The following is a 26,735-nucleotide window of genomic DNA, read 5'->3' as shown; positions in this document are numbered from 1 at the left end:
TCCCCAAAAAGTCAAACCTGGACAATGATATATCCTGAATTGCACCAGCACAATTTAATACAACACGTTTACATTTAAAACATTTACATGTATAATTGCAAATCTTATTTTAAGCATAACTTTATATAATATTTGACAGACAAAAATATATGATTTAGGACCATTATATGCATCTGTCTGTTCAGTAGCAAACTTATAATAAATTATACATTATAGCAAACATAATAAATTATATATTATATCAGAGTAAATTTTTTTGAAAGCTAAAAAGGAAAAAATGATAATTCATGTTTAAAATATATTGCTAATTCATTATTTTCAAATAAAAAAAAGCCAATAGCCATTACATCAAATTTAATTGTTTCAAGCTTACATTCATTTGATATTCACATAAAATTCATTACTTGTAAGTGTAGCAATGAAGTTTAATTTTTGACACTGAGTATTTGAAAGCTTGTTTTTTATATATCAGTCCAGCAACAAGCTTGATGTTTTGAATGTGGGTTGGGGAAAAAGCATTAAAATTACCCAAGAAACATGTTACAATCAGTGCAAAATATGAAAATGTGTTTTATTCTAATGCTTTAGCTACAGGTATTGCCTCCAAAGATTAATATAGTCGGTGTCTAAAATGTTCTGGGTAATTTATTTTCATTGAGGATGAAGTCTGAAGGTACACTGAATGAGGCTGGAAAATTTCAACACCATCTACATTACCCATGATGACAAAACAGAGCCGGTCTCCTCCATCTGCCTTGGAAATTGAAGGAGAGTTTATGCCTGAATGTGCAGATAAATAAAGATCTTGAGATTGTTTCATTCCTTTTGACATTTTGGCACTTTAAAAATCACTTGCTAATATTTAGTGCATTTATAAATCTGAAAATAGTTTTTCATATACCTAGTTTGAGAACAGATGGGAAATAATGGATTAAATGAAAGTCCATTATCTTTTAACTTAAATTATTTAACTAGTTTTAATAGTCGGACAGGTTAAACCTTGTATTTCCCTGTATCTTTCTATTTTTACAAAATGAATTGAATGGGAAGAAATTTTCCTATTAATATTAATTATTTTTTCACAGAATTTAAATATGGTTGTTAGAACAATTGTTACTCAAGAAAATTGTTGAAAGCAATGTCTGTGGAGAGTATGCCCCACTGTTGAAGGCTACAGTGTAGATGCTAATAGTGTATACCTGTATCCTGATGCTAATAGTGTATACCTGTGCCCCAATGAGCTGAGACGAATGTTTCAGTGATGGAATGGACAGAGTTGCTATTTGGGTGCATGGTACATGTGGAATACCAGTTTCCCAGGATCTGTAGTTCCCATTAGTCAATATTTTTACATGTCATATGTTTTTATCTGTTTTTTCTCTAATCAATTTCCTCTCCCTGGCTCTCTTCTCAATCATGGCTCAGTATCTTGGATTCCTGTACTCAGTTTCCAAAAGTATACCCCTCACAAGTACTCCACAGTACTGAGTACATCCTCAAAAAATATATGAATAAAAAATTATCTTCATTTAGGTATATATGGTTTTCAATAAAATTTTTCTTAACACATTGTCATATTTATCATCATGTTTCAATAAAGCACTGTAAATATATAGGATATGACAATATGTAAAATGATTTCATTTCACACTTAACAAACTACCTTGGGAATTTAACTTGTTTTTATAATTAAGAAAATATTTGTTTTGAGATAATTCTAATTGAAACCTAAAAAAAAAAAAATCTAGGGTCAGGAACACATTGTATAGACTTAATGCCAGACATGGAGTTAATAGCATTTTGCTTATGAATCACAAAAATGTATGTTTTTTGAAAATCTTTTCAAAATTCAGACTAGCTTTCTTTATTGAATAAAATTCCCAGAATATTTTTCAGCTCATAAATTTACTCTGATTTTGTCAATATAGCTCCAGATATTTCAATAATGTATGATTGGTGGTCAAAGAATTTATAATTCTATAATGGATAAAAACCATTATATATATATATATATAGATATATATGTATTTTAACTCCAGAAAAGGAGTAAAATAATAATGGCTGACCTCATGAAAACTATGTACACATCAAGTGTTAAAATTGATGGCTTCTTCCTTTTAGAACTTATTTTTACTTTCCACTTTGGGTCACATTTTAAAATTCAATATAAAATTTCCATCCAATATCTAAACCTGGCTTATGCAAAAAAGTGCCACAGAGCAGATCCCATAATACTAGGTCACCCCATGAATGAATATAAAACAATAAGTGTGATTTGTTTTTCCAATTTTACTATGAGGAGGTGCTTTGGGAACTTCTGTTAACACATGTTAATCTAGTAGTCTGTCTCTCATGGACCATAATGGTATTGCGTAGCTACTGCTCCTTACCCATGGCCCATTTTCACTTCCAATCCTGGTTTGAATAGTTACCCAAAATACTACTTCTTTTATCATGCAACAAAACTGTATATACTTCAGTTGAAGATAAAAATGTCTCTTTTATCTCTTCATATCACTTTTTGTTTAATGTCCTTCTTGATTTATTGCTGTAAATTCGCCTAATAATTTTGCTATGCTCCAGGTATTATTATCTACACACATGTTAGTTATGGACGTACTCAAAGGATCCCAGTGTTCTTTTTCCAAAATTACCTCTCTTTTCTATCATCTTGCACATAAAAAAAAGGTGCCACTATGAAATAATTTTTGTGTTTTGCTTCGCCTGTGCTCAGAAAAATACATGCCATTACTCAAAGAATGACAGATTACAGGGCTGAGTGTGTAGCTTAGCAGCAGAGAACTTGCCTAGATGCTTAAGACATTGGGTTGGATCCCCTGCGCTACAGGGGGGGGAGTGGAGATTGCATATTCAGCAAATGTTTCAGTTCAGACCACGAAAGAAGGGGTTAACCATTATATCAAGAAAAATCAACTGGTTAACTCATTACATCATTCATCAGAGTAGCTGTGAGTTATTCTCAGAGCCTCAGTCTGACAATCTGACTCACCAGTGCATTAACACTGGTCATTAAAAAGTGCATTGACAAAGTTTGGGTCAAAATCATCCAATTTCCTTTCTTAGGCTCTTTCATCGGGACACTGTTTTTCCATAAAAAATGATAAATAATTGGGCCATCTTTTCTTTGGGGCATTTTCATTTTTATATTCCTAACAAAACTATCTAGTGTCAAAATAGAAACTACTATGGATGAGAAATAAAATGAAATCAAAAAATAAAATTCATAGCTGCTTCCTTCTAGCTTAGTCTGTATTTGTGCAATGGCACATGACTTTTCCTGAATCCCTCCTTTAGTACATATTCATATTTTTTTTGGCAAGGATTTTGTTCTCTTGAACGTTGTTTATAATTTTAATATGTATTATATGTGCCATGAACCATCTTTCCAGGACTGTCCTACTAGAGTGCTCTGTTTGCAAAAGCAGTATTTCATTTAGATGGTGTCATTGTAGATTATCTTCAGTCCCAGAGCCTTCTGGACTGGAGTCCATGTCAAGAAGGGCCTCTTTGTTGGTGAACGTGGAGCTGAGAGTTACGCTCTGTCGAGGCTTCACAGGCGCAAGTTCATTCAGTTTAATATTCTCATTTTTGACCAGAATTGTCTTATCCATGTTTTCTTCACTGTGCCTTGCAACAACAGCATCAAATACATCTAATTTGGGCGGCAAGGTTCCCCTTTCAAATAGGTATTTGGTTAGATAAGAGACACCGATGTTAGCCAGGAATGAGGTGAGCATGGCAAGAGTCTTAAACGGGAATCTCTGGTTATAGATTCCGTTCTTATCAGAGTAATAACCAGGGTAGAAGATCAAGGGCTGCAGGTACAGGTACGGCTCCCCTCCAGTGATTCTCAGGAAGAGCCCAGAAACGTAACCTGCTGCGGCCCCGTACGTGTTGGTGCCCTTGACGAAGAGCACACAGAGCAGCTGTGGGAAGATGATGATGTAGACAAGGTCGGAGCTCAGGTACCAGAGCCCGTACACGGTCTTGGTCAGCAGGGCCATGGCTGTCGCAGATGCTCCAAACACAAACACCGTGATCCGCATGACCCAGACAATTTCCCTGTCCGATGCCTGTAAGAAATCGACGAGGGTCAGCATGGCACCCACATGTGGACTCACGTGGGTGAAGATCAGGATGCGTCTTTATTTACCCTTTACAACTTGTCTAAAGAATCCCCCAGGGCAAACGATTTTCTCTGTGGGCAAACCCAACCTGACCTACGACACCTGAAGCTCACAGTCTTGCTGACCTCGCAGGTGGCTGGTGGAGTGGGGCTGCTGGGTACCACAGGCATGAAGCTACATCACCACATCCTGTGCCGGATGGTGCAGGGGAAGGAGATGAGCGAATGTGACATCACCCAGGGACAAGGGGGCAAGGGAGAATTTTGCTCGTATGTATTCGTGAATAGTCTTCATGTGGCACTGAGAGAGCTGCGACTGTCCTTACTTCCTCTCTTTGTAGGAGTACTACCGTATGTAAGACTGACCGCCTTCTGGTGCCACACAAAAGGGCTTTTCCATGACATTTTCTTGTTAAAACCACTGGGACTACCTTGTAAGGAGGACCTAAAAACACAGAGACCCAGCTCCGTGGGGAAGAAAGGCTCTCCAGAGGTGTTCTTGGCCCCCCGGGGACTACAAAAGCCTTCTGTTCTACAACCATTCAGTAAAGAAGATTAAATCGAGGGGATATTTTATGACTAAGGTAGACTTGGGCGTCTAAATGAAGAGCAGTTCAGAGTTTACACAAATATGCATAAAATAACTTAGAGTGTGTCCTGCTTCTACCAGTGTTTTTCCGTCTCCTACTGTGCTTAATCAGACTAAATGGTTTGCTAAGATATTTTAAGATGCAGTCATCTTTTGTCAGAAGACAAGAAATTTAATTATGGCAACATGATGAAATATCTTGGAAAATAGTTATATTGATTTGTTCCTTTAAGTATAACTTGAATGATAGGGCTGGGGTTGTGGCTCAGCTGTAGAGCACTCGCCTAGCACATGTGAAGCCCTGGGTTCGATCCTCAGCACCACATAAAAATAAATAAACAAAATAAAGGTGTTTTGTACAACTAAAAAATGAATATTTAAAAAAAAACATGAATAATAAAATGTATTGTTAACATGCATTTTCAGCACATGTAAGCTCAGTGTCATTTAAACTAGTATGCCTAATCAAAGTTTACAGAATATAGAATTACAGAAAATGGAATTAATATAGGATATGAACACATATCTACAGATTAAACATTCCTTATCTAAAATGCCTAGTATTAGCAATGGATTTCATATATTTTTGGATTTTGGAATATCCACTTATATAATGAAAGATTTTTGGGATAGGGCTCAGGTTTAAAAAAGAAATTAATTTAGGTTTCATATACACCTTATGTACATAGACTGACATGCAGAATTTTTAATAATTTTGAGTATAAAAGTTTCATAGTGTGAATTTTCTTGCTTGTAACAACATATCAGTTATCAAAAAGTTTCGGATTCTGGAGCATTTAGGATTTCACATTTTGGATTAGGGATGCTGAATCTGAACTTGATAGGGTAAAATAACTTGAAGTTCAAGTTTATCTTAGAATATGTAGCTTTTTTACTGCTTAGTTACAGCACAGGTTGAATATAAGGAATCTATAAGCATACATATTCTACAAAAACATTAAGTACAATGACAGCAGAAATAGCAACAATAATCATAAATTACAAATTTAAAAAAAAAAAAAAAGCGTTCTTACATTTTGTCTGAAGGAAAGCTGGTAGATGTTCCGAGCAAACATTGAACTTGCTGACAAGATGGAAGAATCAGCTGAAGACATAACAGCAGCAGACACAGCACCAAGGCCGAAGAAAGAAATGTACACAGGGCAGAGATACTGCAAAACAATCGGTAAAATCATGTCTGCTTCTTCATTCGTCTTGGGATCTGGAAGCCCGTATGCAGTTTGGTTCCAGTCTGTTGAGTAGAAACCACAAGCGTAACAACCAAGAGGCATATCTTCTCTACCCATCTGGGTCATGCTGTTTACTAGGTAGTTCTGAAACCAACTGAGCATCACATACGTTAGCCTGCTTAAGTGGCAAGTCCAGGTGATGGCCATGTGGAAATGTCTTACATGTTCTGACCTCTAAAGGTATTGATGACCGTCAGTCTCATTCATAACATCTGCTTAGAATATGATGATGACATCCATACTCCTTTTCTGCAATGTGGCATTATATTACATAGAATCATAGAAAACAAATGCTCTTAGACTGAACCACAGAATTTTCTCTGGGCCACATCCTTAGGCCTAGTTATCTGTGTGCAAGAGACTACAGCATGGCTGTTGTTACCTCTCATTTTTCCTGTATATGAGCTTGATTTAGGAGCTGTCTTGGCACAATTTTTCTAATTTCATTTAATCTTGTGTAGAATTTTACTTACAAGAAGCAGGAGACTTGCTAGATTAAGAACTGAACCATCTTTACTGAATAAAAATTATACTCATAAAACTGATATTTTTCAGAAGGATTTTGAACTAAGGTTTTTGAATTAAGGTAAGAGGACTGAAGCATATGTGTATCTTAGAATATGTAGCTTCTTTATTGCTTACTGTGTTGAAGAACACAGGGAACCTGTAAACACATATTAATTATAATTCCTTTCTTATTTGCTGAACTTCCGTAATGTCAGAATGATAGGGTGGTTTCCTTTGGATCCTGCTACTTTTCCTCTCCCCATTTTCCATCATGATCAACACCAAAGCCATGCTGAAATGACGATGCCAACTCTAAAGACTTAACAGAGATGACATGACGCCAGAAACAACTAAGTTAAACTCAATCCAAAAGAAAAGCCTTTATGCTGTTTTAATCAGTCTGTTTTCCTACCACCCTCCAAATAATCTCCAGATCTGTCTTCTGCTTGTGAAATAAATCCTGTTTTTTTTTTAAATTTTCCACCCCCCCAAAAGCCAGACACTGAACATCTTTTTTATCTTTTTGAATGTTCATTTATATCATGAACCAACAACTGGAATGAAGAGAGTATCCTATGAACCATGACAGCTCTTTCAAAAACTGAACAATCCAATAAATAGCTCTTGAATTAAAAGTCAGAGTCACCATGGGAGCATCACCCTGGGTCATCTTTAAAAAAATACAATGAGATAAGAGAAAAATTGTTTTCTAACTGTTTTATTTTTCTCTACTTAGGTTACTCTTTTGAATTTCGTTAATGTGATGAGTTTTAAATGCTCTTAAGAGTTGTATGGCAATCACATTTAGAATAGTCGGAAGTCTGACTCTAAAATATGGAACACACTGAACATGCCAAAACTTTCCATGGCTATCATGACGTTAGTCAAGGTCTGAAGTTTATGCCCTCCTGGTTTATTTCATTTCTGATCCCCAAGAGTTGAAATTAGGTATGACAGGACCTGGACGGAAGAGTGGGGCATGAAGGCAGAGCCTTCCTGCATGTGATCAATATGCTCATGAAAGAGGCCCAAAGGAGCTTGGTTTTCTTTTCCGCCATGTAAGGAACATAAGGATGAGGAGCGATTAAGTCTAAATTAAAGGTGAGAATTTAAAAGTGTTTCACATAAGGGCTAACAGGGGAAAAAAAAACCCATTTCTTATTGTGTTCTGTCTCTCTCTCTCCCTTTCTCTTTTACCATTTACTTTCTTAGCTTATCTTCATCCATTCACATACTCACTTATTTCTCCAAGGTGTGGGGGGGAACCTTGAACAAACTATTGAAATCATAGAGGTAGACTCTGAAGTTCAGAGTGGTCTGTGGGTAGTCATGAAGACAGGTGAATTTTTCTTAAGCTGGTGCCTCTCAACGTTGGCTTAGCTTTGACTCAGCAGCGGGGGCTATTAAACACACACACACACACACACATACACACACACACACACACTAGTGTTTGGCTCTATCTTTGATTATTAAACACCCTGTGGAGTAGGCCAGGGGTAGATGTGTTGTAGAAAGCCCCTGTCCACTCCTCAGGTGAGGTCACTGTGCACCATGGTTGAGAACCACTGGGGACAGAAGTGGATACAGTTGATAATAGAGCAAAACGGGGAGGAGGTGTACTGAGGAATGCTTGTCAATGGAGTGAGCAATCCAAAAACGTGGAGACCGCTGAACCGTGATGCAGTGTGCCGAAGGCTCTGCAAGGCACAGAAGGAACCATGAACGCAGAGGCATTCACTATGTGGGGGTAAGAGAGAAGTAAAACAGGGAAGGCAACCGGTGGTCGAACTGGCCGACTGAGTGACGACGATGGTGAGGCGCCCAGAGATTTACCTGTCGATGCGCCAATGGCCCCAATGAGGACGGCTGGCAGAGCCATCACCAGGCACCCGAAAGCCGCCAAGAAGGACAGCACCTGAGCGTAGGTGGCTGAGGACGAGGAGAGGACTCTCTGGAAGTACGCCTGCCACGGGATTCCACCCAGAATCTGCACGAGAACCCCAAAGACTCAGAGTGAATTGAAGGGATTCCACATTTACCAATATCTTTAGACAAGACGTTTGTAACAATTGCATTTAGAGTGGTCAGAAGTGGGGCCAGGAATCTCCGCTGCTGTGATTATGTCGGTTGTCATATGAAGTTTGTTATTGTCCATGTGCCTATTGAAATCCTAATCTCCAAGGTGAGGAAATTAGGTCCGAGACAGGGATTTGGTCATAGGTAAAGCCCTGGGAACTGAACGGGTCATAGGTAAAGCCCTCATGAATTCCTCCTACTCTGTGGGAACACAGCAGCAAGTTTTCCGAAAGTACAGTCTCCATCAGACACTGCATTGGCCAGCCCTTTGAGCTTGCAATTGCCAGCCTCCAAAACGGTGAGAAACACATCTCTGTTGTTTCTAAGTCACTCACTTTGTGATAATGGATTCTAGCAGCCCAAGAGAACTAAGACAACATTAGCGCATATTTTTGATTGTGGAAAATTCCTTTAATTTGTCTTCCTTAGTAATCAGACAGGACAATCCTTGTTTTTCCTAAATTTACTGATTTAAGTTGCCTTAAAACTATCCACAAGACCTCAGTTGGTTCTCATCACAAATTTGAACCATAAAAAAATTTCATCAAAAAATGATTAAGATTCTGAAAGTAGGAAATGAAATCTGAATCAATACAACCCAATAAATATGTATAGACTCTCACCCTGCACCAGACGTGTAGTGGTCGTATGACACAAACTTGAGAAGGGCACGGTTCCTGCTCCGTAATTTCCATTGTACTGCAAGAGTCAATGCATTACACTGTTCTGCAAAGTGCCCAAGAGCATAGAGGACAGGGCGGGACGCCAGGGAGAATGTCAGAGTTCTGTTTATACTCGTTTTTACCTGACAGCTAAATGTGATATTTGGCTTTAATTAAATGACGTAACACATCCTTGCTTACGGTGGGTATGAGCGATCTGTGACTGCACTTTGGAGATGAGCTCAGAAATGGCCATGATGGAGCTTTAGTGGTAAAATCAGTATGTGGTACTTACACAGAGAAGGCCATGCGCCAGCAGGTAAATATTTAAGGATAAATACGAAAATCTTGAAAATGCCTTTGACTGACAATTATTCGACCTTCCTCAGGTCAGAGCATCACTTACCAACAACAGGAAACTATCAAGCCACGTGTAGATTTCATAGGACTCAATGGTCCCCAGCCAGGGCTCCTGGTATTTGGTGTGTACAGCAGTAAATCCAATGTCAGAGACGGCAGGATGTGACAGGGCAAAGGGGACACTGATCCACTGGAACAAAGAGCAACATTGGAGTCTTAGTCTGTGATTTTAAACTTGATTAATATATTGCAAAATTGATACACCTAGCTTATTTTTCTTGTATATGGCGTGGCTCAGTAGTTCCCCTATTCAAAGAAGAACATGAAACTATGTTCTTGGTGGGACATCATGGAATACAGACTTAGTAAACCTAAAATAACACATTATCTACTTCTGCTTGATCATGTCATATCATATAAACTATAGGAGCAGTCACCTGAAAACTTTGAGAAGAAAATACTACATTTAAGACATAACAGACACACACACACACACACACACACACACACACACTTTTATGTTTTATGAGAATTAGGGAAAGATATCCACCCATTAAGGTGACACGGAAAGGTTTAAGTGAGAAATTTGTTGGTAAAACAAGTGTTGAAGAATGGGCCCAATACTTATGGGTAAAAGAAAAAGAAATCAAAGGAGGAGACCATCTGGAGGAAGCAAAGCAAAGAGTGGAAGAAAACGTACACTTCTGGACTTACACGGGGTCACACAACAACAAACACATCATAAGTTGAAAAAATTGCAAAGCTGCATTGAATCCACCCAACCTACCAAGCACCATAGCTTAGCCACATTGTGCACTGGGGAGTGTCAGTTGTTTCCCCATATGATCATGTGACTGACCAGGAGCAATGGCTACTGCCACTAGGGAAAAGACTGCACTCGCTGTGCCTAGGTAGCGCAGGAAAAGATCCAAAATCAAAATTAAAATTGTGGTTTTCACTGAACATGCTTCAGTTTTACACCCTAATAAAGTAAAACAAAAACAAAACAAAAAAACAAGTTTCCAAGTTGAGCCATTGAAAGTAGAAGACTAACAGCATAAGTTTTATGTTTTGTGTTTGTGTGCATATACCCACATCTGTTGGGTGACAAAGTTTGCTGGCATGGGAGTAGCTTAGGGAAATGGGAGCAATAAAGATAGACAAGGAGAGAAACTTGAATTGCAAGCCAAAATATTTATATTTTGCTTTGTATGCAAGTGGAAACTCAAGGAATTTGCATGCATTTTATGTGGTACCAAGAATTTGACCCAGGGGCCCAACATGGTGTCTGCATGGCTGTATTACCAGAGGCTCAGGAGGCTGAGGCAAGAAGATTGCTAGTTCAAAGCCAGGCTAAGCAACTTAGCAAGCCACTAAGCAACACAGTGAGATTGTCTCTAGATAAAATACCTTTTAAAAAGGTTGGGTATGTGGCTCAGTGGTTGAGTACTCACCCGTAGGTTCACCCTGGCACCCACCCCTCAAAAAAGTTAATCTCAGGGTGCTCTACCTCTGAACTACATCTCCAACCCTGTTTTCTTTTCTTTTCTTTTAAATTTTATTTTGAGACAGAGAGCCACACTAAGTTGCTGAGAATGGCCTCAAATGTGCAATGGTCCCGCCTCACCCCTGGTCACTGGGATCATAGACATGCCACAGTGCCTGGCTAGAAGAATTTCTTTGGAGTTTTTCTTTAAAAAGTCAATGAAATTTCCTCTAAATTTTAACACCATAAATATTAAAAATAGATTTAGAAGAATGTAGTCGTATGGAAAGGCCATGGATGGTTTCAGTGGCCCCTGGATAAAGCAGTGACATCAGGAATGGAAAGATGCTGGCACTGAACAGGAAAAGGAAGAGGTCAACAGAGAAAGGTCAGAGGAATCTGAAAAAGAAATCTGAAATTTATGACTTTGGAGCTGCCAGGGTGATGATAAAGTCCAAAGAATTAGAGAAACTGGGAAGAAAAGATGGTTTGAGTTATAAGTTGATTAATTAATTACATATCATGAACAGCAATTAAAGCTTACTGAGTCTTATTCAGTTAATTCAATAATGATTTCTTAACAATTCTTATCTTCAGTTTCTTATCAATTTAGTTACATTTTGTAGTCAAAACAACATTCTGACATATATCCCTGCATATATTTGACCTACCATCTCTACACCTGCTTCCTTGATTTATGTACCTGTGTATTTTAAGTTCTGATCTCATGCAATGCAATGAGAAACCACATACATCACTCATGAATAGACTTATCCCCTGGGGCTGTGTCTCTTGGAATAACAAGTGCATCAGTTATGAGAGCTGCCATTGCCAAAGGATCCTCGCTTCCTACACAGTGAGAGAAGATTTACTTCTGTTTTCTCTGTTTCATAAAGTTTATGATGATGTTAAGTACAAATCAGAATTTCTGCACTGTCAACTTGATTTTGGCAATTTAAAAGTAAAAAAGTGGAAGTTATTGAGTAAATTAAATACTCTCAAATTCAATTAAAATATGACTGAATTACATTCCACGAAATGCAAATAAAATGTCTAGGAGAAAAAGAGGAAATATAATCTTTGCTAGGGTATATAAATTTAGGGTTAAACTGTAAATCTAATTTTGGTTAATTCTTTTAAGTTTTCTTCTAGAATATTATTACAAATGCTAGAAAACTGAAAAAATAGGAATGGGATTCATTCTGCATCTCTAAGTGACTAGAATAAAAAGTAAAATAGAGCGAAAAGCTTTTTATCATAAGAAAAATAAAGAAAGCTGACGAGAATGAAGAGTGCTTTGACTCTCAGAAAATGATTCATCTTCAGCATTGGCTGGCTCTGTCTGTGGCCTCTGACCAGGGCTCTGTCCCGGCAGGGTCTGTAGCTGACATAATGTATGTGTTGGATGAGATCATGTATGTGAACCCACAGTGACACCTTGAAGAGTGGCCACACCATTTCCTTTATTTTTCTTTTGACATGTCCTAGGTGATGGATATTATTATATGCATAATTATAATCTCCCTGTTTTAGGATGTAATTGCAAAGAATCAACATTGACTAGAATGCATCTAAGATGTGCAGAGACGCTTTTAATATAAGACAAATAGTATTTGTATTTCATAATTATATAGTACTCTTTCTTAATGCAACAAACCTATATGACCTAATTTAATCCATGACTTAAGGACAATAAATAATACAGATAATTCCTTATATAACTAAGCCCTTTCTTTGACCTCAGATATTAACCATTATAATTTGAAATCTACAGTTTTTCCAATGGGATATTTTTCTAACAAAAAAGGTTTTCAATAGAATTTCCATGTCCTATGAAGAGTCTAATTGAAAAACAGTCTCATAGATAAATGAACACAAGGACAGGAAAGAAACTTGTGTGGGTGACTATCAAAGTTTTACTTTTCTTAACTGTGGAGAAAGTGTGATGTCACCAGTTCTCAAAGGGTGTCACACATAAGTTTCCATCAGAGCTAGCCATGAAGAAAACAAAGACCTAGATCTTTCTGAGAATCAGTCATAGCACACATTTTTCTGTCCACCTCTAACGAAATAGCTACAGTTTCCATCTAATCAATTCATAGAAAAGTACAAAATTTCAAATAGTGTACCACTTACGATGTGTCACTCATGATGGAAAACATTAATTCCTTTGCTGAGGTGGTTTAAAACACCACATTATCTTTTGTTAAGAAAGAGAAAGAGGAGGAGGAGGAAGACCAGGAGGCAAATCTGAGGAAGGCTCCACTTACCAGTCCGACAAAAATGCAAAAGAGCTGAACGACGTCTGTGTAGGCCACAGAGTAGAGACCACCCACCAGGGTGTACAGAGTGGCAATGAGGGCCGACACAATGACCGAAGCATGCACATCCACGTCAATGATCACGCTGATGGTGGCCCCTGTGGGGACAAGAAAAGGAAGTGGGAGCGCTGCTCATGGTCTGGGGTGATTCTGCTTTCTGGCAAGGCCACCCTGTGGGTTCTGTGACAGCCGCTATGCTTCCCTGTGTCCTACGCAGTGTACCGGACGACCTTGGCTAAAGTGACTTTTTATACTGAGACCTCTGTATGTTATCAAACTGACTATGTATCTCTTTTTATATACGTTCAGATACATGAGAGACTCCCAGAACTTACTATCACTGAACACCCTGAACAAGACATTGAGACGTTCAATTCCATTCCATGAATTCACAGTTTCACCCTCTGAAATTCTGACTTAATTATATGCAATGTATTTACTCATATCCATAAGGAAAATAAGCCTTTCTGAGCAATTTGATCAGTCATTTCCAGTTTTACAATGATTATTATTCATTGGCTCTTTTGCATTTAGTTTGCCCTCCACTTTCCTGTTATAGCTGGCAAACGCTCCGAGGTGCCAACAATTAAGACAAATTTGTAGAAGAAAATTATACATTTGTTAAAACTTATCTTTCAACTTTTTCTCCCTCAAAGTCATGAAGGATCATTTTATTTTATTTTGCTGGTGGGACATACAAGTTCTACTCCTAAGATATCCACATAATGAAGAACACTAATGATGAATATCATATTTTTAGGTCATTTCCTTCATCAAATTTTTATATTCTTAGAATTCAAGTTCATGTTTCTTTTACTTTGCAAGCTGTTTATCGTGTGTGTCGATGCCTGTGTTTCCAGTGACAATTTAATGGTGTGGAAGGTTGGCCCATTTCTTGGACTAATGGCTTCTTAACTCACTTGCTGCTTCATAACTCATTAATTGCTTTTCCATTTTTTTCAAAACTATATAGTTTATATTTTATCTATTATAAATGGCAATTACAGGTATGCTAGGAGACATGAAAGAGATCTGTGATTTTTTTTACACCATCAATTGTAGCCAGATGCCTCACAATCTCCTTCTTCTCCTCCTCCTCCTTAATTGGCATAACAACATTTACAATCTACATGGATGAAAATCCATCATCCTAAAGAATAATTCAAAGTATTTTGACCCAAGATATCAATACAAAATATTTTTGTGTGTATTTTGGCCATGATAATAATATAACATTATCCTCCTGGATAAAAAATCAATTAAAAGAAACATCTACTAAGGAGTTGCAGGATAAAAGACAGAGGAGAGCGATTAATTATTTACAAGTGACTTCAGGTAATTATCTGAGTTATGACTGTATAGATATTTAAGAGGTTATTTCCCCCTGAAATCCTATTCTTGATAGTTGCCACTCTTTGCCATTCCTCTTTGGGTGTGGCTCTCCACTTTAATAACATGTATGTTATCACCCCATAATATGAGAGGTTCAATTATAGAATAAAAATCACTGGAGTGAGATTTGCAGTCCTGTAGATGTCATCATTTGGTTGTAAGTTAGCGATCTGAGAGAAGTTACCTTCCTGTTTATTACTGTTAAGATTGGGTTAAGTTTTTTATCTAAAATATTTTCTGAAAAATTATATCAATGGTAGTGAATAAAACAAAGTTATTCTAATAGATCTACTGAGAAATATAGTCTACTTATGTAGATATGAAAATAAATATACTGTGAATAAAGTTATTAAAAAAATCTCTTAATTTGAGCCATCTGCAGTAGAAGTATACATTTAAAAGGTGTAAGGTGTTGCCCATTCATACCAAACATAGTTGGTGTAACTTTGCTCTCAGGCCAAGATGGCAAGCATGCCTGTCCTAACAGCATTAGGCCAGTAGCTGCATAGTCATCAAACCTGGCATGAGATTTGTGCAGGATTCATGAAGCCAATTCAATAAACTTCAGGATTTATCAATGTGGGATGGTATATCAGGATGAAGAGGTCTTAGGAAGCCACAAGAAGGCTTCCGGAGAACCTTTAGGATGACAGGGTGTTTCAGGTTAAGAGGGCAGTGAACTTGGCCAGGAGACCTTGAACTTGGCCAGGAGACCTTGAATCTTGCCTCAGGAGCAAGGGACAAAATACAAGAAGGATAAATTCAACCTTGAACCAAATCCAAAAGAGGTTATTCTGGGGGAAGAAGAAAAAGAGAGACAGGGAAGAACAGGTAAAGACAGAATCACACAGTTGACATCTGTGAATGTAGTTGTCTTCAAAGTATTTTCATGAAATTGGTTATACTTGAAACAAACAGTTTAAAAATTATTTGGTCTGCAGAAGCCTAACTTTACATAATTGTTCATTGTAATCATTAAAAAAAGATTCTCCTATATTTCTGCAGTAAACCATGCATATGCACAGTGAGGTGATAATGAATCTTACACTTGTCTATTCTTAAGTATCCAAAGTTGTTTCTTACAAACACTAGCTCTGACTTACTCAAGCTATTATTTTTGAAAAAAAATATGGGTGATAATTTTAAAGTACATATTCTGCCACAACACAGATTTCAAGCAAAAGCGATGCGATAATATATATTATTTCATATATGCATGTGTTAACATGAAAAAGAAGCATGCTTTATTGAATATACTGAAATACATACACAGACACATATATCCAATAGAAACTAATTGTAATAAAGTTCTGAGTTTTGCCACTATGCTTTCTATTTCTAAATACTTTGGAAATATTAGCTCATTAATTCTTTTCCTCTTTCAGGACTGTTATATAAATTGATCTTTATTCAGTTAGAGTGAACATGTTGTATTCTGTTAGATATTTAGCCCACTCCTTTTTAAATACCCAGCAGGTAGTTTGTTCTTAAAACCAAATTTTTCTAGTATTGAAACCAATGACAAATAAACTCCCATTGCTTCTCAGCTAATGAGAGCAAGGTGGGAAGAGAGGTGTATTTTTACACATAATTTCATTAGGGTATAAGCTTAGCAATGATTGGGGAGTGTTATTATCTTGCACCAGGGCAGTATGACATTTTCCCATGAGTTATTACTGTATATTATAACCATCAAATTATCTTCTTTCCACATCAAGTAACTTTGTTTCTACAGAGACCAAGAAAATAATGTTAATGGCAGTTTGGGAGAAAGGGAGAAAAAGAAGGCCATATGGAATCATAATAATAAAAACTAAAAAAAAGATGGATTTATATTCTAGAACATACAAAACAGGAGGAAATTTATCTTACTTTTGTTCTAACCCCTTAATGTTTGGTAGTATTTCCATTTGTAAGAAAAGACGAGAAATTACATCTCCACGAATGTATGCCCAGAAGGCAAACACTGACACAGTCCATGGAAGAAAGCGGAGGCCCTTCCCACTCTGCTGATGGTCAGAAGGACCTCAGCACTCAGTGGACGGCACACATTTGCTCTTGATCCAATGAGCCTGAAGACCCCCCGTGGTTCCTCTGAATTTTTTTGTTTTCTAAATCTCGCCAGGAAACTGAAAATCCAAAGGCCAAGTACAAGTTCTTAGCTTGAGTTGATCTTGGGTCATAAGTTAGACTCTACTGAGTCTAAATTCAGCATCTATCCCCCTAAATGTGTACACAACCCAATAATTTAAGACATAATGGAATTATATGGGGGAGGGGGAAAAAAGCAATATTCATCTTCTTTTGTCAAAAAAAGTAGAGCTCAAAACTCTTTATCAATTGCTTTGTGATAGGATTATAGTTATTCACGGGACACGATTCCTGCCCTAAAGAAATTGATTATCCATTGTGTACAGTAAAAAGCTGGGCATGAAGTGAACAGGCAAATTATCATACCGAGGGAGATGATCAGCCCAATGAGGAAAAATTGCAGGTGCCTACGAAAGCCCACAGGGAAGGCTCCCAGCAGGTCTGGAGCACTGCTCCCTGTCAGTGCCAGGGTGCTTGGTAATCAGGGAGGCAAATGGTGAGAGCGGAAAAAAAGAGGAGAAAGGAATCCAAAGCAGGACCCCTGTGCTTGCACAGTGTCAGTAAGAAGCAAGAGAAAACCACAATTCAGACAGAAGACAGAGGGCAAGTGGGGTGCAGGGGATAATCAGAGGAGAGAAGACCCAGGCCATAGTTAAGGGCCCTGTTCAAAAGTTTGGTTTTAAGCAAGAAAGGGGACACGAAGAGATTAGAATCTGAGGTTAGAATTTAGAAGGATGAGTCTGGCTGCCATGTGGCGCCCACAGTAGGGCAGAGCTGCAAACATGGAGTTGGCTGCATTAATACAGGTAAGGGAGGCCGGGAGTGGCCTGGCTTATGGCGGGGAAGAGGCAAAGGTGGATGGAGGTAGGGGTGGAGTGGGGGTTGGTTGGTGGAGGAACCAGGGAGGAGTGCAAGCAATTCAGGATGAGTCTTAGAGCTGAGATTATAGCCTGCAGGATGAAGGTAGGTCTGCAGCCGGTGAGGTTTGTGTACCTTAATGTGGGCAGCCTCAGTGTCTCATCATGGTCAGTTGGCCAGTTAGTGCCCCTGTAGGTCTTTGAAGGTGAAGAGGAAGTCAGGGGTGGGGAAACTTTTCATTATTCATGAAGAAGACATGTAACCTGGCAGGGAAGGCCAAGCTACATTGGACCACACTTACATTTTTCCACTAATAAACCATAGCATTGTGCTTTTTACAAATATCATTTTATTGAAATATCTCAAGTTAGGCGATGGTGCTCACATTACTTGTCAACATGAGAAGGCGGGCAATATTTCTTTGGGAGTATTATTTACAGTGGAGACTCACACTGGTTTTATATTTGTTTTTGATTAGGTATATTTTATGCAAAAAGTCAATATCTCTAGAGAATATTAATGCTTTAAAAATGATGTGGTACTATTCTTTGAGGAATTTAGATAGTCTTGCCTATGCTTTATTTCAATTAACAAGGCAGTTATCAGAAGAAAAAAAAAACAGGAAAGATTAAAAAGTTCTCAGTTCACATAAATGAGACTTCTAGAAAAAAATGAAAATGGAACTCACTGATTTAAATGTATTCATCAAAAGTATTCTCCCTAAACCTGGCTCATGAACAGTAGTTTTTTTTTTTTTCTTTTTCTTTCTTTTGTACCACTTAACCACTGAGACCTATTCCTAGTGCCCCCTGCCCTTATTTTAAAACTTTTTATTTTGCGACAGGATCTCACTAACTTACATAGGGCCTTGATAAATTGCTGAAGCTGGCTTTTAACTTGCGCTCCTCCTGCCTCATCCTCCCAAGCCACTGAGAGTATAGGCAGGCACCACTGCACCCAGTAAATATTTGTTTTGTTCCTGGTGGTGCTAGGGCTTGAACTCAGGGCTTCACACATGCTGTGCAAGCACTCTACCACTGGGCTACACCCTCAACCCTAAATAGCACTCTTAGTTTTGCTTAATTAATGATGTTTTGTTCAAAATCATATGCAACTTACAAAAGCAACCCTGAATCCCTATAAAGTAACTCATAGATATTGCTCTAATTATGTCATTCAAGTTTAACACAAATGCACTTGAGATTGGACTTAATCTCTACAACAATACTGCAAGTAAATGTAGAACTTCAGTTAAGTTTTTGTAAATATAAATATGACTTAGGATATGATTTTAATAACTTCTAAGACACCAAGACTGAAGAAAGTAAGTTGTTGGTCTGATGTTCAGGAAACTAGAAATGAAGGTAGAACAATGTTCCCTTGGTGCTTACCTAGTGCAGAGAAAATTGCAGCAGCCCAGAACATTTCTCCCATTAGCGCAGGGATGAATAGGAGCCCACCCATGCGCTTTCCATAGATCTGCTGAAATGGGTCTAGCATGGTCACATATCCCTTGGAACGCATGGGTTTTGCAAAGAACAGACCACCTAAAAAAATTACATGAGTGTTTATGAGAACATTAAAAATTCATAATATAATAGTCTTTGCCAGCTTTTTACTATGCTATAATTTCTTAAGGGAAATGAATTTTTTAAAACACTGTATATATTGAGGAACTAGTCTGAAATATACTGTGAGTGCATTACCAAGAAGCATTCAGCAACCTAATATAAATTCCTTAGTGCATTTAATAGATGTATCCAATGGACAACAAGATGTTATTATTGAGGCATATGAAATTTAAATATATGGAGTAGGATAGTGTTCACTGAGATGGCTTGGTGCATTTGTATCACTCAGTACATTTTGACATTTGAAAAAACACAAGGTCCAAAAGAACAAATTGAAGGAAAAAAAATAAGAAAGAAAAGAGGAATCATTTTATATAATATTCTTGGCCTTTTATAAGTTTAATTTACAAAAAAAGTGTCAGGTACAATAAAGTTGATTCATTTTTAATGACATGTCCATAATATTTTTGAAAGAATAAAATATGATTATGCTAAGAAATTCACTGTTTTAAAAGTTATAAGATCAAAGGTTTTTTTTTTTGTTATTTACATGTTCCACAATAAAGAGATTACCTAAACATTATTATTCTGTTGCATATCAATTTCTTGTAACACCTACTTAGAACTCTCTGGTGACATTTTTCCACAATAGTTATTCCCACTGTTTGATCTGCTAACCCACCTGTTATTTAGACTTTTATTCTTTAGGCTTTACTGAATGAGTCAAGGAGATTTAACCTTCCACTTACCTAAAACCAGACTAAGTGAATATCCAATGGGTGCCTGAGCCCAAGCTAGGCCATAATCTGGTACATAAACTGCTTCAGCTGTCCCATTGATATACCCTCCTCCAACCCACGTGGCTGAAATAGAAGGAAAAGAGAGGTCAGGACATAGGACTTTGTCTTACATGTCATACTCTAGGTCTGATTGTCCAACACCAGGCGACGAGTCCCATGGGGTCATTTAATATGGCTTCTACAGACTGAGGAATTCTGTGACCTATGTTTTCTTCAGATACATGAAATTTCTATAGAATAATAGCTGAAAGAGGGAGGTCAAGGAACCAAAGAAAGCAAGTTTTTGTTAAAATGAGTTTGGGCCATTCATGATCTATAAACTACTGCTTTCTTTAAAAAAGATAATGAAGAATTTGATCCTTGTTGAAAAGCTGAGGTTAAAGGGACACTACATTTCTGCAGCTTATATTCTTCAAAAATACAGTCAAAATATTCAAAATGCTATTTATGTAAAATGTATATAAATTTTCTGAGTGTCAAAGGCTGTAAAAAAAAGCTTATCAGATATGACACTGAATTTTAGGCTGAATCATCACATAGAGAATAAAATTTGACTTTAAGGAATTTTCTAAACTCTCATAGAGTATAAGTAAAATAATTATGTGTATACTTGACAGATAAGTGCTTCTGTTGCTTTCATGCTAGAATTTATCTAGCTTTTAATCTAACACAAAGCAAAGAAGAGATTGTGTCTTGGGGTTTAATTGCTTTTCAAAAGATTAATATGAAAAGACTTTCCTGCAGAGTAATTTTAAGTACATTTAATGGAAAGTTTATATACAAAATCTTGATGTGGACAAGATTTGTATTTAGCAAACACTCCCATCTTCATAGCAGCTTTTACATCTGGTGTTAATAAGTAACAAACACCATCATTTGCTTTTCTCAATCTAAATCCTGCTGAAATTGTAGAAAGAGTCCCACTTGATACACACACACTGAGTATGGAAAAGGGACAGAAGAAAGAATTCTCACAGACACAGAACCTGAGACTTGGTCTTCCTGCTAGGTACCTGGAGCTGCTAGCACGCCAGCACTATTTTGCTTCATAAAATTAATAATCAGATGGTCTTACAAGCACAAAGCTAATTCATGGTTATTTTTTATTGTGTAGCTCTCCTGTCCTTTGTCCAAAAAAAAAATGGTGTTGAACAATTGTCCCTATTATAATATAGAAGTGAAGACTCCATTACTTACTATGATTAAGCTAATTCTCTTCATTTTTTTTATCAATCTTGTCCTTTCTATGCTATAATTTATTGTCCATGGCTGTATATTTTATATTAAATTCATGAGTGAGGATTTGAATATTTTAAAACTGTCTGTATTTTTAAAGAATCAACATTTTTTGAAATATATAAGTAAATGAAATATATATAAGTAAATGAATCTGATAAGGTTTAGATAACATGGTTCGGATTTTAAGTGAATGATAATATTAATTAAGGATCTTCTGACACACACACACACACACACAGAGAGAGAGAGAGAGAGAGAGAGAGAGAGAGAGAGAGAGAGAGAGAGAACTTCACAAACCAAGCTAGACCATGACACTTCATAAGAAAGAGTGTTATTTGAATATATTCTGTAAAGTTTCATAAAGTATTACAGTGAAAAAAATCATTCAATATGGTAAAGGAACAAATCCTGAAATTTCTTTATGACCATATTAAATAGAATATTAAACTAGAGCAATAGGACAGTATTATTATTATTGCAAATAACAATTTGCAATGAGTAAAACACTTTGATATACAGCAGTTCATGTATTACTTTAGTGGCATTTGCAAAATAGGTAGCTTTATAAAGAAATAGAGTGAGGCCAGCTCAGAGCTCATGTGGTATAGGACTAAGGGCCTGGGGCGTGGCCATCAGAAGACCTGGGCTTGGGCCTGGCCCTGGTTAACAAGGTAACCTGGATCTTCACTTAGCCTCACAGCCCTTTCACAAGGCTCTTACAAAGAACAAATGAATCCATCTATAGTTGGTGAAGAGTTAAACAAAGAGGCTGTTAATGCCTGGAAGGTGAAATCGAGTGTGTATATAGAGCATTGTAGATTACAAAGTCAGACTTCCAGAACGTGGATGCTGTCTTTACAGTGCTTTGGTAAACTATTTGATATACAGGGTGAATCATTTTTAAATTGCACTTCAGGATTGAAACTGGACATCATTCAGATATGATTTCCAATGGGCTATTTTTCTAATGAGAACTCAGAGTTCCTGTTAATATAGATTATATTGCTAATGTTTAAATGTTTACTAAGACTCACATAAGATGTGTTATCAGTGAAAGTGTAATTTTAAGTTGTTGTTTTTCAGAATTATTTTCAATGAATAAGATGACTATAAAAAAAGAAAGAAATTGCCCCACATACAAAACCACCTCTGGGCAAAGCAAAGACAGACAGAATACCAGCCCCTCCTAATACAAAGAAGGCTTGAAAGAGAGAGAGCTACAGATAGTGGCTAGGGGATTCCAGAAAGGACACACCCTGGCTTTTCCCCTTTTTATCAAGTTTCCTGGAAATTCCTTTTTCATTGTTGTAGAGTCATAATATTGTCTTCCTGTAAGGAAATTAATTACTAAATAGGAAAATTAGGTTTCCAAGCAAGGGATCAATCAGTTTGCTATTGTATTGCCTCCAAATGGATTTATTTAGGCTAAAAACCATCACTAGTTAGTATTCACTGACATTTGTCATTTAAGATAACTCAAAGTCACAACTTCCTGCATGCATTACTGGACACACTGAAACACTATCATATTAATTTACAAATGCATGACTTGTAAGACTAGGGCATGTTTTCATTCCTCCACTTCTTTGTCTTTACTCTTTCCACCCACTAAACAGAACAGAAAGCCCAGACTTTTTTCTTTGGTATTAGATTCATTGATTTATTATAAAATCATTTTATGCAAGAACTACTGAGTTGAAACCATTTTGTTTTCAAGCAGATATTCATTATTTTCAAAATATATAACCAGCAAACCTAAAGAATCCCCAAAGGACAAAGAGCAATGTTTGCAATGACACTCTGAGACCACATACTGTATATTCAGAGAAGCCAAGCAAGGGTGAACTGCACCAAGCAAGCAGGAACTGGAACTGGAACCTACCTGTCATGGTAAATCCACCAACTAACAAGCCAATGTCTCGCCCACCAACTATTATGGCTTCGCTGCGTTCTTCTGCGCTGCCACTGTTTTTGGTCCTCCACGCAGCCCATATTCCAACCAGCAAAATGAGAAGGTAGAATATGATGATAGCTATCAGTCCTTCCACGTGGAAAGCCATTTTTAACTAAGGGTCCAGATTCTTCCGCAGTTGGCTACTTCATTAAGGCTTGTGGAGAAAATACAGTAATGCATTAAGAAATAGCAGCCTAGCACTGTGCCTACACGGGCAGCCAGGAGAAGCCAGCTGGCTCCTGAGCCAGCCTGTGCCACTTAAAGTACGAGTACACTGAGGTCACGTGTGAAATTGGCCATGGCCAACAAGTGTCCACTATATTATCCTACCTCTATTTAACAGTTTAATGATGTCCTGACTTTTCAAGAAACAAAAATAGATAAAAAGATAAGGAAATATTGCTTAACAAATAGAACCATAAACACTTTGTGTTTCATAATTTTTTTTTTCAATTTAACATTGACCTTGAATCTTAACTCAGCAATTCTGTCAAGAAATCATTTCCAAAAATTGTGATTGCATTTGCCTTTTAAAACTAAGTTACTATACTAGAATGATTAGTATCATTAGTGTATCATCAAGCAATATACCAAGAATTTTTAAAAATTCGTTCATTCTTCTACCAGTTCTTTGAAAAGATTTCAGGAAATGCCTCCAAAAGTAATCTGACATGGGGAGGGGCGGGGGCCAAACTTTCAGAAAATCTATTTAACAAGTTCCTAGGGGTCAATTTATTGTGTCCACTAAATATGTACTTGTTGTTTAAAGGGTTCCGCCTCTTTACCTTCCATTGTTCTTCCTTCATTTCACACATCCCCATTAGTGGTATCTATAAGAAAATGATTTAAAAATGTGTTGCCTAAAATCAGAGCAGAGGGCCGAGGGTATTCAAACGCAAAACTCTTAAAAGACAGATGTCAAGTGCTAAGTCCTTAGCGGCCTGGCACTCTTGTTCGCTTTTATTCTGTTGGTCTCACAGCCAGGGCTATTACCTGCGCCCCGATTCGCACACAGAAGTTCCTGGTGGAAACTCGGATATCTGTGCACACAAGCGGCAGGTGGGTGATGAGACACGGGGCAAAACTAGGAACCTCCCTGCCGTCCCAAGGAGGCAAAAGGAGCGCGGCGGGCCGGGTGGGCTGCGCCTTGGTGAGCCACCCAGCGGGCAAGTTCTTTCTCCCCCGGCCCCTGCTCCCCTCTCTGGACCCCTCGGCCGGTGCCTTGCACCCAGACAGCAGCCCGCACCCGGAGAGCCACAAGTGCCCGGGAGCGGAGCTGCCCGGCTTCTCCACCCAGAGGCCAAAGAGCCCCCTCCCTCCGCCCTAAAACTGCGGGCGCCGAGCCCCGAGGGAGCGCCCCGGCTGCGGGGCGGGAGGCTGGCCGCGCTCCTACCTGGAGTCTCCGCGGCGCCGCTCTCCAGCCGCCGCCCCGAGCTGCGCGGGAGGCGTGTGCGGGGGCAGCGCGGACGGGCGGGGACCGGTCGGGTGCCTGCGGCGGGGCAGGGCCGGGCACCGGGGTCGGCGGGGGAGGCTGTTCCTCGCCTCGCGTCTCGGGACCCTGGAGGCGCGCGGAGTCGGCAGGTGCGGGAGCGCGGAGGGCGAGCCGCGCAGCGAGTGGCGGTGGCCAAGGGTCGGGAAGCGTCCCCGGGATCCGGGCGCAGGCGGGGCGGCTCGGGTCTCAGAGGCGGACGTCAGAGGAAAGGGGCGCTGGGCGAGCGCCGGGCACGGTGCCCTCGCGCTCGACGGGGTGCCGAGGGGACTGGGGCCCAGGGGCGGGGACCAAGGCTGGATTCCGGGCCACCAGGGTTGGCTGTGGTCTCCCTCCCTCCCAGGCAGGTCACTGCCACTGCCCGAGAAAAGGGAGTGTGATTCCCCAAGATCCTCCCTGATCTCACGTCCCCAGAGGTGACCTGGAGCTCAGCACTGAGACACGGAAAGAGGATCCAGAGGAGGCTCACCTTCTGGGCTTCCCAGACCCCCAGCAGCCAGGAGCTATTCCCCGAGGCTTCTCCATGAAGACCACCCCCCTCACTGCGCTCTACACCTCCCCACATCCCGCACACACACACTCAGCCCTGTTCTGGTGGGCCTCTGTGGAGGCTGAGCACAGCCTTCCCCTGATGGAGTCCCCAAGTAGACACTTCGGAAAGACTGGGAAGTGGTCCTTGTTTTGTTTTTTTTTTTTAAACATTCATACCCCTTCTCTTAAAAATAAGTTACAATGAAAAACTCTAGGAGTTATTGATAAATAGGAAATCATCCCACAAGCTGGACAGGATATCTCTCCTTACAGAGCCTGCTATGTGCTTGCCTGCTAAAACATCCTGTTTACTGTATTACTTTACAATATATCTCTCTATATACCCGCTTCTGTGTTTTTTACCTAGATTAGTTACATATTCATCAATATAAATGCATACCTATAGATGTATTTATATGTCTAGGTAGGTAGGTATGTATGTATATACATATATTCTTATATATGTGTATATGTGTGTGTAAAATATATATTTTACATATGAGTATATGAGTGTAAAATATATATATTTTATGTATGTGTACATGTGTGTGTAAAATATATATATTTTATATATGCGTGTATGTGTGTAAATATATATATATATATATATATATATATATATATACATATATATATATTTTTTTTTTTTTAAAGAAAAAGGGTATGGAAGAGAGAGTAATATAAAAGAGCCACAAGCCACAAAGTTACAGTCTGTGGGGCCAATTTCTCACTTCTTTCCATATTCCACTATGACAGTTTATTAAAGAGTGAAATGTGCACATTAAATAACTGATAGAATGAGTAAGAATACATCTTGGCTATTGTCCACCTCCCTCTAGGCTAAATTTCAGACTGATCTTCCATGGTTTTACACTGGATTTAGAAATGATCTTTCAAATTTATGTAATTATCTTTTTCCTTTGTTCTCCGTATAAAGGATCACTGCATCTTACAGCCTTCTTTGAGTTCAGCAAGTTTAAAACAGGGCAGAAGGCCTGCGTGGACAGTGATATCAACTGGATTTTGTGATTAGCTAAATGCTTTTCTGGAAGACTTTCAAGATAATCCCATTTGTATACAGGAAGGGCAAAAAAATTTAAGATATTTTAAAGATCTAACAAAGGGAAGACAGAGATGGAATATCATATAATTACTCACCTATTTTAAAATAGACTGATCTATTCATTCATTGTTTTGTTTTTAACAGTTATAATCAATTTCTGATTCTGGACTTTGGCCATGTGTTTGTTTATATTGTTCCTTCCGGAATGTACTGAAAGATGGTGATGACACAAAGCTTACGGTTATAGCAGGACAGGCTTGGGCGACTGGACAGCTTGAAATAGGCATGGAGCTAAGGTAGGGAGTATGACTCAGGTGCAAAGAGGGACTGAAGAGGTGCCTGTCCT

General features: G+C 38.4%; 1 protein-coding gene across 2 annotated transcripts; it reads right to left on the bottom strand.

Moving 5' to 3' along the window:
* Window positions 1-30: 30 nt before the first annotated feature.
* On the bottom strand, window positions 31-25,191 carry Slc5a7 (solute carrier family 5 member 7). 2 transcript variants are annotated; one of them, XM_078028907.1, is made up of 10 exons: window positions 24,700-25,191; window positions 24,092-24,136; window positions 23,235-23,460; window positions 20,063-20,176; window positions 19,134-19,289; window positions 13,351-13,499; window positions 9,641-9,784; window positions 8,330-8,483; window positions 5,771-5,988; window positions 31-4,094 (listed from the first exon to the last, which is right to left on the bottom strand). In XM_078028907.1, the coding sequence occupies exons 3-10, from the start codon at window positions 23,410-23,412 to the stop codon at window positions 3,465-3,467; spliced, it is 1,743 nt and encodes a 580-aa protein (XP_077885033.1). In that variant the 5' UTR covers window positions 23,413-23,460; window positions 24,092-24,136; window positions 24,700-25,191; the 3' UTR covers window positions 31-3,464. The 2 variants fall into 2 exon arrangements, with proteins under 2 accessions (XP_077885033.1, XP_077885034.1); XM_078028908.1 differs by lacking the exon at window positions 24,092-24,136 and having other exon boundaries at window positions 24,700-25,190.
* Window positions 25,192-26,735: the final 1,544 nt, after the last annotated feature.

This window comes from Ictidomys tridecemlineatus, chromosome 12 (genome assembly GCF_052094955.1).
Source record: "Ictidomys tridecemlineatus isolate mIctTri1 chromosome 12, mIctTri1.hap1, whole genome shotgun sequence".
In the NCBI taxonomy this organism is placed as follows: Eukaryota; Metazoa; Chordata; class Mammalia; order Rodentia; family Sciuridae; genus Ictidomys; species Ictidomys tridecemlineatus.
This window is presented reverse-complemented; position numbering and strand designations above follow the sequence as displayed.

Bases quoted from the DNA above. Each gene is read 5' to 3' on its own strand.
- Slc5a7 (XM_078028907.1), bottom strand. From the start codon at position 23,412: ATGGCTTTCCACGTGGAAGGACTGATAGCTATCATCATATTCTACCTT. The intron at 20,177-23,234 runs GTAGGTTCCAGT...CTTCTATTTCAG, and splicing joins TGGTGGATTTACCATGACAG to CCACGTGGGTTGGAGGAGGG. The intron at 9,785-13,350 runs GTAAGTGGAGCC...TCTTTGTTCCAG, and splicing joins TTTGCATTTTTGTCGGACTG to TGGATCAGTGTCCCCTTTGC.